The sequence below is a fragment of the Thamnophis sirtalis genome, unplaced genomic scaffold, assembly GCF_051295495.1.
Source record: "Thamnophis sirtalis isolate CommonGarterSnake01/CBP01778 unplaced genomic scaffold, rThaSir2_p1.2 scaffold_11, whole genome shotgun sequence".
Classification (NCBI taxonomy): Eukaryota; Metazoa; Chordata; class Lepidosauria; order Squamata; family Natricidae; genus Thamnophis; species Thamnophis sirtalis.
Window position 1 is genome coordinate 56,645,452 of NW_028261391.1, and position 12,264 is coordinate 56,657,715.

At 38.5% G+C, this 12,264-nt stretch overlaps 1 protein-coding gene across 12 annotated transcripts in view; it reads right to left on the reverse strand.

Annotated features, from left to right (window-relative positions):
• The window catches only part of ABLIM1 (actin binding LIM protein 1), a 203,895-nt gene that overhangs the window by 67,507 nt on the left and 124,124 nt on the right, over positions 1-12,264 (reverse strand). For all 12 annotated transcript variants that reach the window (XR_015698075.1, XR_015698073.1, XR_015698078.1 and 9 more), the window contains exon 4: positions 11,049-11,158. Coding sequence is in view for 2 of the 12 variants with exons in the window: in XM_087725860.1 (XP_087581986.1) it covers positions 11,049-11,158 (110 nt within the window). In the remaining 10 variants the exon portion in view is untranslated. The remainder of the gene's footprint in view (positions 1-11,048; positions 11,159-12,264) is intronic.

Sequence of the window (12,264 nt, forward strand, 5' to 3'; positions counted from 1 at the left end):
TATAAAAATAAGAAACATTAAAACTAACCAACATTTTATCATGACAGAATTATGATATTAAACAGTTTCCCTAAATAGATTACTTTTAAATTTCAAGGCATTTCTTTTTCTCATGGATGAAGGCAATTTTTCTACCATTTCTTTTCCCATCTAATGAAAATAAGTGAACCAGGAAAGTCAAAAATATAAAAGTGTTATCTTTTAATATTTTGTTTTTTTTAAATTAATGTTTGCCTTTTGCATTGAGTTTTCTTGGAGGTTTCCCATAAAATCACCAGGCCCAAATCTGGATAGATTTGACGATCACAGAAAGTATCTTGCTGAGATATTCCATTAAAAAAAAAAAAATCAAATAATGGAACCATAGCATGATGCTTAGAAGCAAATGCACCAATATCAATGGGAATTAAATTAAATATGTCTAACGTGCCTCAGAAAACCAGTGTGGTACAATGATTAAGACACCAGGCTGTAAACCAGATTAGTTGTGAGTTCTACTCCCACCTTAGGCACAAAGTCCATTGGGTGATCTCGGGCCGCTCCCCCTCACACTGCCTTGGGAGCAGGCAATGGCAAGCTAATTATGAAATCTTGCCAAGAAAGCTGCAGCAAGTAGTCCAGGACAGTTACTGGATAACACTGTCACGAAGGTGCATGCACATGCATGCACGCACTCACACGGCACACACACACCTTGTCTCATTGAATTTATTAAATTTAATTCCAACCATGAACGTTTCCAAATTTAATCCAATCAAGTTATGACAATGAATGTTACACTAGATATTGGATCTTGTTACACACCATATCCCATAATATCTGCCTATTGACTATTCTGCCTGCCAATGCTCAGCAGTACAGCATCTGTTTCGCATACAGAAAATCCAAAATTAATTTCCTGGTATTTCTAAGGGAGGGGGGGGGGACGACTGGGAAAGTTTCCAATCAAAACCTTAGAGAAATATTGCCAGTTAATTAAGTCATAATTGGACCTGATAATATAGTGACATAATCCAATCAGACTCTGCTCCTACTAGAGGGGAAGCAGACTCCCTACACGTGTACCAGATTGTAAAACTGTTTCTCTTAGGCCACAATGTTGTTGTGTTTAAATACTGTTTCCAGCAGAAAAAATATCAGACAGAAAGAACAGGTTCAGTCATTTATCAGAATTGTCAATGTGTCTTACTTCCTATGCTATATTTCAAGTTCAGTTGGATGAACCTTAGTCTTAAGGTTATCAGATATCCTCAAATGGTCTTGATTCACAATATAAGCTTTGAGTGGTCTATTTTTTAACTACACAATTGCTCCAATATAATTGCAATATTCCTAGTACTCTCTTTGATATCAAATCAAGCAGTTATTCATTTGCCCCTAAGTAGTCATTCAAAATAAAATTTTTAAGATCTGTTGTATTTAATTATGAATCTTCTAAAAAAAAAATCCAAACCTTTAAAACAGGAAAAAATAATTAAATTTTAACACGTAGTCAATATTCATCTGTCCTCTTCAAAAATCCAATTTAAAAAATTGCTTCAAAAGCATAGCAATCTTTCTTTTCAAGTCCCCAGCATTATAAAATCTTTGAAAGGCGCATTTATCTTGCCTCTAGAATAATGAATCTAAATGTTGCACCTCACAACAAGAAAATAAATAAAACTACACAAGAAGAATAGATTTATGATGCCACCTATAAATTAGTCAAGAGGTTTTGAGAAGAGCTTTCAACTGCATAATTTAATGGTATGATAAAAATAAGAAGCAGAAGCAAGATGAAGGTCAGAGCATAACAGAGAGGGACAAGAGAGTAGTAGACAATCATAATGATACATGAATCTTGCTGCTTTTCCCAAAGGACTAGTGCGTTATGGATCTTTAAGAATATGCTTTTTTGTTATCGAGGATGAAGGTAAAATGTCCTGTGTGCCGCTTCAGGATGATCATGGACCATCAATCTGACATGTAACCACTGTTTTGGGACTATCAAAGTGCAGATTACATGTACTGCCAGTCCCTCAATTATTATTCTCTTTGAAAATAGCAACTGGCTTAGAGTTCTTTTTAAAAAAATCTGATCTTTGTTTCTATTTCTGGTGTTACATATGAACACCAAGATGCAGTTTTAAAAGTACATTGGTGACATAGTTTTAAAGTTACTAAACAACTGGAAGATTTAAATAAATCATGAAAATGCATTAACCTAAAGTGGAAAAAGTATTTTCAAGCTTTCTGCTTTTATTCATGAATCATCAATAACTGAGTAATATCCACCATAAGACCTTTGCATATTCTGCAAAATATGAGATGTACTTTAGAGTGCATAGATCAGCTTCTATTAACAACTCTCTAAATAAATTGGGCCATTATCATCTGGAAAGTGACATCTGACAAAGAAAGTATATTGTTTGTGCCCTTATTTATCAGCATTGGAAAGATAAATGCATGGTCCCAACTTTTCAGTGTTCTGCAGAATTAATATTAGAAATTTATGAATGAATTATTCTTGATATTGATAGCTTTAGATGATTATAATGAAATATGACTATCCCATTAATTGACATGCTCTTTTGGAATAACGCATAACAAATTTATTCAGTGTAAGATGAGGGCTGTTTATTGAAAATCAGGGAGAACCATCTCATACCATTTCAGTAAGGGTTAATAGATAAATGTTTTTTTTTTTTACTTCCCAGTCAAACACAGAATGACTCATCCAAAAACACAGATCTGGATTCTGTGGCTAAAGAAAGGCTAGAACCTGGGTCCTCCTAACTCAGTTTGGCTCCTTAACAATTAAAGAACACTGTTTCCTTGTATGCAAATATACTATGAATATATATCTATATGGCTTTTTATTTATTTATTTTTATTTTACTTATTTACTTTTTATTTTATTTTACTTATTTACATTCTGAGCCAAGGTGGCGCAGTGGTTAAATGCAGTACTACAGGCTACTTCAGCTGACTGTAGTTCTACAGTTCAGCTGTTCAAATCTCACTGGTTCAGGGTTGACTCAGCCTTCCATCTTTCCGAGGTGGGTAAAATGAGGACCCGGATTGTTGTTGGGGGCAATATGCTGACTCTGTAAACCGCTTAGAGAGGGCTGAAAACCCTATGAAGCGGTATATAAGTCTAACTGCTATTTCTATTGCTATTCTGCCTTTACTATCTTTATCAACAACGCAAGGTGGCAATCATGCTTAATACTCCTTTCTCTTGTTTTCCTCACAACAACCCTGTGAAGTAAGTTGGGCTAAGAGTGTGTGCCTGGCCCAAGCTCACCCAGTTGACTCTAGTGGTTAAGATAACAGTCTACAAATCAGGAGGTTGGGTTTTAGTCCTGCCTTAGCCATGGAAGTCTAAACTGTCTCTCCTGTTTGTTTTTCTATTCAAGTAATAAAAATACGTACATGCATAAACAATTTCTGAGAACTTCTCTGAACAATACAAGGCTGGACAATCAATATTTTAACCAACTACTAGCCTATCAACTATAGCCGTGATAGCAAAACTGTGACCCCTCTCTGTGGGCATGTGTTCTGTCATGCATATGCGTGGGCCTCCTGCTGGCCAGCTGGTTTTTGGATCTCTGCTGTGCATGTGCAGGGAGGCGGGGGTGCATGTGCGGGGGGGGGATCATGTGCAGGGGGTTGTGTGTGCATGTGCAGGGGTGGGGTGCCTGGGATGGTCACATGCACATTGCATTATGGGTGGGTGGTTGTGCGCATGCTTGCGCCTTCGGCACTCAGCCCCAAAAAGGTTAGCCATCACTGAACTATAGCTTGTCTATACCTCAGTATTTGATAAGATCCAGTTTGGAAACTACTTTTAGAATGGTCTTATGCAGCCATGACCCTATAAATGAGCCCCATTTGCAGTCACCCAAATTCCAAGTCAGCATGGTTCACATGAATCAACTTGAAAACATCACGTTTGGGTAGGATGGTCTAAACAGTTTGATTTATTCATCTGTTACCAAGATTTCAAAGTTTGTATTAACCAGAACCAGAAATAAATAATTTCAGAAGATTCCATAGAAATATTTCCCTATGGCTTATACCGGTCTCCTTTATATAATGTAAAATATAACTTTTTAAAATAAAATAGCAATTGGAAACATTAACACTATGATAGGACAAGGCAAGGCATGCTATATTTGAGCCCCTTCTAAGCTTTTATTCCCATTTCTGCTCTTCTTATCTTTTTTTTATTTTTGTACAAGGGTGTGTGTGAGAGAGTGAACAGAAAAATAACCTCTACACAGTTGGCAAGAAAAGAAAAGAGAATGGAACAGAAATCCTGGGTGTGTCATGTAACTGACAAAAGTAAAGTAGTACAACCTGCAGATGTGCCATCACTTGCCAGAAATGATGTTAGTAGATGCAATCTTTTCAAAACAACCATATTAATAGACTGATTTTAAAGAGCACTACCAAGAAATCTGAAACTTGAAGAAAATGAATATACACCTATATGTTGTAATAAAACCATGTGTATTGCCCAATTCTGGGTGTTGGCTGTACCCCAGCTGCTTTGTGCAGCTTTATGACCATTTTCTGACAAAATCATATTCTAGTTGTTGAAAGTAAACTGCACAGGAAATTAATGGTACAGCCTTCTAAATTTCATGGGATAAAACAACTGATTTATTTGAGAAGGTGAATCTTTAGGCCCAAATTCAGAAACCAGCTGCAAATGAAAAGCAGGCCTGATCTCCACCAGGAATATAACATCATATTTGCTTCCAACAACTGTTGTGCCCTTTAAAAAAAAATGGAATACAGCAATTAGTGAAGAATGACGTAAATTTCTGATAGGGATGCCCTAATTTACAGGTTTGCATCTCTGTTGTGTTCCTCCCAACGAGTATCTGTGCCAACAGAACAGCAAAGTAAATAATAATATGATAAATTTCCCCTCTGCATTTCAGGCCACAAGGAGACCAAGACTAATAAAAATTGTTGCCAGGTAATGTTTTGGAGTTAATTCTTGAGACAGAGAGACGTGTGTGTGTGCCTGCGTACGCGTGTGCCTTTGTTAAAAGCCTTTCGATTTTCAATCAGTGAGCAAACTGGATAGTTCCCAAGATGATCCAAGCTTTGGATTACGACAGTGACTCAGTGTTCTTTCTAAAAGGACGAGGAAAAAAGAAACCTGAACTTTCAGGCTAACGGACAGAAACAATACGACATTTCCAAGTCCTTTCACACTTGAGAGAAAAAAGAACAAATTGACAAAAGCCATGTCATTTGCTCAGAAGGATATACACGTCATAGCAGTTTCCAGAAGGAGAGTCAAAACAACTTTTAGACAGGTAATATATTGCAAGACTATGGGAAGATGGTATTTAAAAGGCAACCCGATTTAATTCATTTCCGCTGAACTTGAAAAGATGTGCCGTTCTCTAGGCTGCTTGTTGGTCGGGAAGAAGATATTGAGATTTGCTGACTCTGTATTTACTTGAGACATAGGAAATTGAACCAATTTAAGGTTTAAGGTTTAAGGTTTATTGTATTTATATGCCGCCCTATTCCCAGAGGGACTCAGGGCAGCTAACAAACCCAAGGGGGGGGGTAAACAAGAAGGAAATACAACAAACAAGGTACAAAGAAAATTTAAAAAGACAGTCAACAGTCACACAATTCGAGAGGGGAAAGGAACTCGTCAACCCCAGGCCTGCCGGCACAGCCAGGTTTTAACGGCTTTGTGGAAAGCCTGGAGAGAGGTGAGGGTCCGAATCTCTGCGGGGAGTTCGTTCCAAAGGGCCGGAGCCGCCACAGAGAAGGCCCTCCTCCGGGTAGTAGCCAGATGACATTGGCCAGTAGATGGAACCCGGAGGAGGCCTAATCTGTGTGATCTAATGGGCCTTTGGGAGGTAATTGGCAGCAGGGGGTCTCTCAAGTACCCAGATCCAATACCATGAAGGGCTTTATAAGTGACGACTAGCACCTTGAAGCGTATCCGGAGACCAATCGGTAGCCAGTACAGCTCGCGGAGGATAGGTGTAACGTGGGTGTACCGAGGTGCACCCACAATCGCTCACGCGGCTGCATTCTGTACGAGCTGAAGTCTCCGAATGCTCTTCAAGGGCTGCCCCATGTAGAGCGCATTGCAGTAGTCCAGTCTTGAGGTCACAAGGGCATGAGTGACTGTTGCGAGTGCCTCCCGGTTCAGGTAGGAACGCAATTGGTGCACCAGGCGAACCTGGGCAAATGCCCCCCTGGTCACAGCTGACAAATTATGTTCTAAGGTCAGCTGTGGATCCAGGAGGACTCCCAAATTGTGAACCCTGTCTGAGGGGCGTAGAATTTCACCCCCCAGCCTGAGCGATGGAATACTTAGCCAATTTTGGGGAGGGAAACACACCAGCCACTCGGTCTTGTCTGGATTGAGCGCAAACTTGTTTACCCCCATCAAGACCCTAACAGCCTCCAGGCACTGACATATCACGTCAACCACTTCACTGAGTTGGCACGGGGCGGACAGATACAACTGGGTATCGTCCGCATACTGGTGGTATTTTATCCCGTGCCGCCTAATGATCTCGCCCAACGGCTTCATGTAGATATTAAACAGGAGGGGGGACAGGACCGAACCCTGCGGCACCCCGTATTTCAGGGGCTTAGGGGTCGACCTCTGCCCCCCAACCAACACCAACTGCGACCTGTCCGAGAGGTAGGAGGAGAACCACCAAAGAATGGTGCCTCCCACCCCCACCTCCCGTAACCGCCGCAGAAGGATACCATGGTCGATGGTATCGAAGGCTGCTGAGAGGTCAAGAAGCACTAGGATGGAGGCATGACCTCTGTCCCTGGCTCTCCAGAGATCATCGGTCAGTGCGACCAAAGCAGTTTCCGTGCCGTAGCCAGGCCTGAATCCTGACTGAAAGGGATCCAGATAATTGGTTTCATCCAAGGATCGTCGGAGCTGAAAGGCCACCACTTTCTCGACAACCTTCCCAACGAAGGGAAGGTTGGAGACTGGACGGTAGTTATTCAAAATGGCTGGATCTAAAGATGGCTTCTTCAGGAGGGGTCTCACCACCGCTGCCTTTAATAGAGGGGGAAAGAAGCCCTCCCGAAGGGAGGCGTTCACTACCGCCATTCTGTTCGCGACCAGCCAGGAGGGGCACGGACCCAATTTCCTGGGTCTCAAGCAAATATGGGATGAACATTTCCAGAATTTTATAACAAAATGCACAATATTCAAGCACGGGAATCCATCTGCCCAGCCACATTGACTTTGCTTGTCAGAAGGCAGCTGAAAAGTTCACAAATAGTCATCACTTGCCAGGACATGGCAAGTGTTGTAAATATATGCTGATTGTCTGGATTTTGATCACGTAACATGTTACATGATCAAAATCATAACTGCATTTCTTGCAACTCTCCTAAGGGCAAGAGTTATGCCCGTTCTCCAATCCATCTTTAATGAAATGCAACATGTCTGGCTTTTTCTCTTTAAGCTATCCCATTTTTTAAACTAAAAAAAACAAACATGTTGATATTATAGCAATAACATCACAGCAACTGTCCCCAAAACTGAATTAAGATTTCAATCTTACAAGCCTTTAGGAAATCCCACCCCATCAAAACATGAAAAAAATTAACATTAATTCTACTTGACTCTTCTATAACACAATGTTATATCTAAAGTTTCAGATGCTCTTTCAGTGATATTCTCTCCCAAATGAATCTTTAGGCTCAAGATAGTTATCTAGTATCTGACCATTTAAAGCAAAAATGGAAAGAGGACTCCATTAAAATAATTTCAAAACAAAATCTGTTTATATTCATAACATATATAATACATATACCCTCATAGCAAACCTGTCCTCATTCTGTCAAAACTGTTCTATCTAAAGTTATAACATTCTAATTGTTTTGTTGGGACACTATTAGAAGATGCTTTTGTGCCAGTACTGTGTTTTCTTAGGATTTCTGTACTGTTTTGTTAAAAGGAACTCTATTTATAATACAAACTGTTACAGACAGACATAATAAGAATGTAACGTAATGTGAGTTAATTTTTGATTTGTAAAATGATTGAAAGGCAAAACAAACAGAACTCCATTTATTCTACTTTAGGTAATTTAATGGAGAAATGTATCTGTTGGAATGTTTTCTTATAAGACATTTGATGTTACATTGCATTAATAACTGCAATATTAAGTTTCCCATTACCCATTCTACAATATATATGTAGTGTAAATTCACCTTGTAATTTGGAGTTATGTACAATTATAGATAAGGTAAAGATAAAGGTTCCCCTCGCACATATGTGCTAGTCGTTCCCAACTCTAGGAGACGGTGCTCTTCTCCGTTTCAAAGCCGGAGAGCCAACGCTGTCCAAAGACATCTCCATGCTAATATGGCCAGAATGACTAAACACTGAAGGCGCACAGAATACTGTTACCTTCCTACCAAAGTGATTTCTATTTTTCTACTTACATTTTTTACGTGCTTTCGAACTGCTAGATTGGCTAAAGCTGGGACAAGTAATGGGAGCCCATCCCATTACACGATACTAGGGATTCAAACCGCTGAACTGCCGACCTTTCTGATCGACAAGCTCAGGATCTTAGCCGCTGAGCCACCACGCCCCTTACAATTATAGATAGGAAGAACTAATATAGAAAATGATGAGTGCTTCTTTAGCGGGTTTCTATGTGTGCATGCGTTTATGTTAAGAATAGACACTGTTTAAGGGAAGAAAACACAACTGAAACAAAACACTAGTAAAAGCAGCTCCATTTTTCAGAGTACAGCTGTAAAATAAGGATACAAAATATATTTGTTGCATCTACTGAACATCTTTAAGTGTGTGGAATGTGTATGACAAAGAATGATGTTAACTGCACAGATATAGTCAAGGGATCATTTACGTTTATCAGTGGAATGCTTTATTTTACAGACACTTTACATTTTAATCAGTTGCTGTTAATTCATATGTGTATTTATATTCTGACTTTATACCTGTGTGTATATAAAGTATATATATATATATATATATATATATATATATATATATATATATATATATATATATATATATATATATATATATATATATATATATATATATATATATATATATATATATATATATATATTTTGCTTGGATTGACAGAGAATGGAAGCAGTTAGCTTCCTCCCATAATTGGGGCATACCAGGGGTTGTGACTTTAAATATATACCTTTCTCCCTGGCTCAGCTGATAACGGATCAGAGCCTGTGGCTTAATGGCTAAGACGTCTGCCTAACATGTAATATAGCCCAGGTTCAAATCCCAGTAAGGGTATGGCTAGCTGATGAGAGCTAAATAGCTTGAAATAGATCTATACTAGTCTCCCTACACACACACACACACACACACACACACACACACACACACACACTAGATTAATGGAAAGAAAAAAATTCAGCTGCAGTTGAACCAACTAAATTAAGAAGGTAGAGAAGTCAGTCTTTGAATGTGTCTATAATTATTTTTGGGTGTATTCTGCCTTTATGTTGGAGATTGACTTAATTGAGTCACACCTAATATAATCTTAATCTTTTTTTACTTCCCTTAAATATTTCCCTTACCAATTTCTTTAAAACAAGTACCATATTTTTTGGAGTATAAGACGCACTGGAGGAGAAGACACATCAAGGTTTTGAAGAAGCAAATTTTTAAAAAAGTAGGTAGGTAGATAGAGGGATAGACAGGGAGAGAAAGAGAGAGAAATACAGTAGGTAGGTAGGGAGAGATACAGTAGGTAGGTAGGGAGATAAAGGTAGGGAGGGAGGGAGGGAGAGAGTGAGAGAAAGAGATAGACAGAGATAGAGAGAAAGTGTGTGTTTAGGTAGATAGATAGGTAGGTAGGTAGGTAGGTAGGTAGGTAGGTAGGTAGGTAGGTAGAGGGTTAGAGAGAGAGAGAGATACAGTAGGTAGGTAGGTAGGGAGAGAGAGAGTAGTTAGGTAAGTATATAAAGGGATATATATAGAGAGAAATAGAGAAATACAGTAGGTAGGTAGTGAGAGTGTGTGTAGGTAGGTAGGTAGGTAGGTAGAGGGATAGAGAGAGAGAAATAGAGATAGAGAGAAATACAGTAGATAGGTAGGTGTTTCTGCTGGCACAGCACTTGATCAATGTAATTCTTATCAATCAGTTAAAGAGCTTTCCAAAAGGAAAAAAAAAGTTTTTGCACTCTGCAAACCTCCCCAAAATGGCCTGTTTTTCACGAAAGTGGGCCCGTTTTTTTCAAATAAAAGGCATGAATAGCCTTGGGGGGGGGGGGCTTGCAGAGTGCTCTGGGGGGGGCAAAAACAAGTAAAAAATGGCCCGTTTTTTGTGAAAAATGGCCCATTTTTTGTCAAAAAAATTGCATGCATAGAGTGCTGCTGGGGGCTGGGGGAGGCAAAAACAGCCCATTTTTTGGTCATTTCTGCCCTCTCCAGCCCCAGGAAAGCTTCTGAAAGCCTCCATAAGGGTATGCACAGCCATTTGGTGAAGGGGCGGTGGTTCAGGAGGCAAAAAAAAAATGCTGTATTCAGTGCATAAGACGCACCCAGATTTTCAGCCACTTTTTTGAGGAAAAAAGGTGCGTCATACTCTGAAAAATATGGTAAGTACAAAGGTCTTTTAAAAGAGTTTACTTACTTTTACTTACAAATAGATAGGATTTTAAAGCAATTGCTTAAAACTCTGAAAATGTCATAAATGCTATTTTAATACAAACCTTAACGCTTCTATGTCTCCAAATGTCAAAATTAAAATAACGTAATCTTTAAATATTTGTATAGAAAAATAATTTGACCTCTTTTGAATAAAAAGAACTACACTGGATCTACTTAGTTTTTCCAGATGCAGTTAAATTAAACAATAAATTAATATAAAACCAGCAGGATGCAGGAACAGGGGAAGACTGTCTTTAATTTCTAGAATGCAAACCCAACTCGTAACCAAAGCCATCACTGCACATTAGAATAAAGCAGCTGCAGAAAATAGAAATATAGCCATCCAGACTATGGAATATTTTAGAAAAGATGCAATACTTACTACTGGAAGTGGCAAGTTCTTTTGGACTGGATGCCATTGGTTGAGCACACATTTGACAGAGACAGTCTCTTCCATTAAAGGTAACCCGGTCTCCTGGTGGAAAAGGACGTCTGAGAAACAAAAGAAGCATTTTAATGCAACGCTATCTCTGGGGTTACATTATCTTTCTCAGCTCCTTCCCATTGTTGTCACTGCTGTAAAAGAAGTCTCTTGCAAGGAAAAGGGCCAAAGGATGTTTAAAATGCAGATAGACATCTGGAGAAAATCCAAACACTAAATGTATCTCAAGAAGGAAAAAATAATAATGATAGAAAAAACCCTGACCAATACATTTTTATTTCAAAGGTTCGTTTGTTTTAAAAAGCACAGGTCTATATGTGTTTTTATTAAGAAATGAAGCCTGTTCATTAATAGTTTGAATGCTCAAACGAAAAATCTTTAGAAATGTCTATTATTGTTTCACTGAAAGTATATGAGATTAAATAGTTCATTTTTTTTGGCAATCAATGGAAGCAACAAATCCCAGAATTTAAGCAGTTCTTGGTGTTTTAAACAAGCAGAAAGCTCAGCTACATTACTTTAGGGAAAGAAAGGTGAGTTGGTTAAAAGTAGATGCCATAGGAATGAACAAATCCTGAAACTGCTATAAAAAAATTAAATCAGAAATTCTGACATGAAGGAGTTTTAGTATTCAACAAGATCCACTTCTTCAGAAAGTAAACAACAGATAGAAATAAGAATAACTGCCTTATAACAAGTCAGATCAATGGTCCATCCAGCTGTCCATTACACAATCTATTGGCTGAGGCTCTGCAGAGTTTCAAAGACTTTTTTTTTCTACAGTGCTATCCAGACTTGTGAAAGGGTAAGGAGGATAATTGTCCTGTATACCCCATCATTCAAATAAATTTAAATATATGAAAGTATCACATAAATAAAAATACATTTTCCAAGGCATTGTTTCTGAGTCAAAACATAGCACCCAAAGATACGTCAGCATTTTTATTATTATTTATTTTACTGAAATTACAGATAGACAATGTTGTGAGAAAAAAGGGACATTTTGCCTCTAAAATTCCCGATCTTAAAAGGCCTGACACCACCTGCACACTTACGGTAGAAGTATTTCCTGTAAAAGATTAATGGGAAACCCATAAACCTCCATAACCTTATGGAAATTTAGAGAAAATTATCTCAACTGTTCATCATGTAGGGA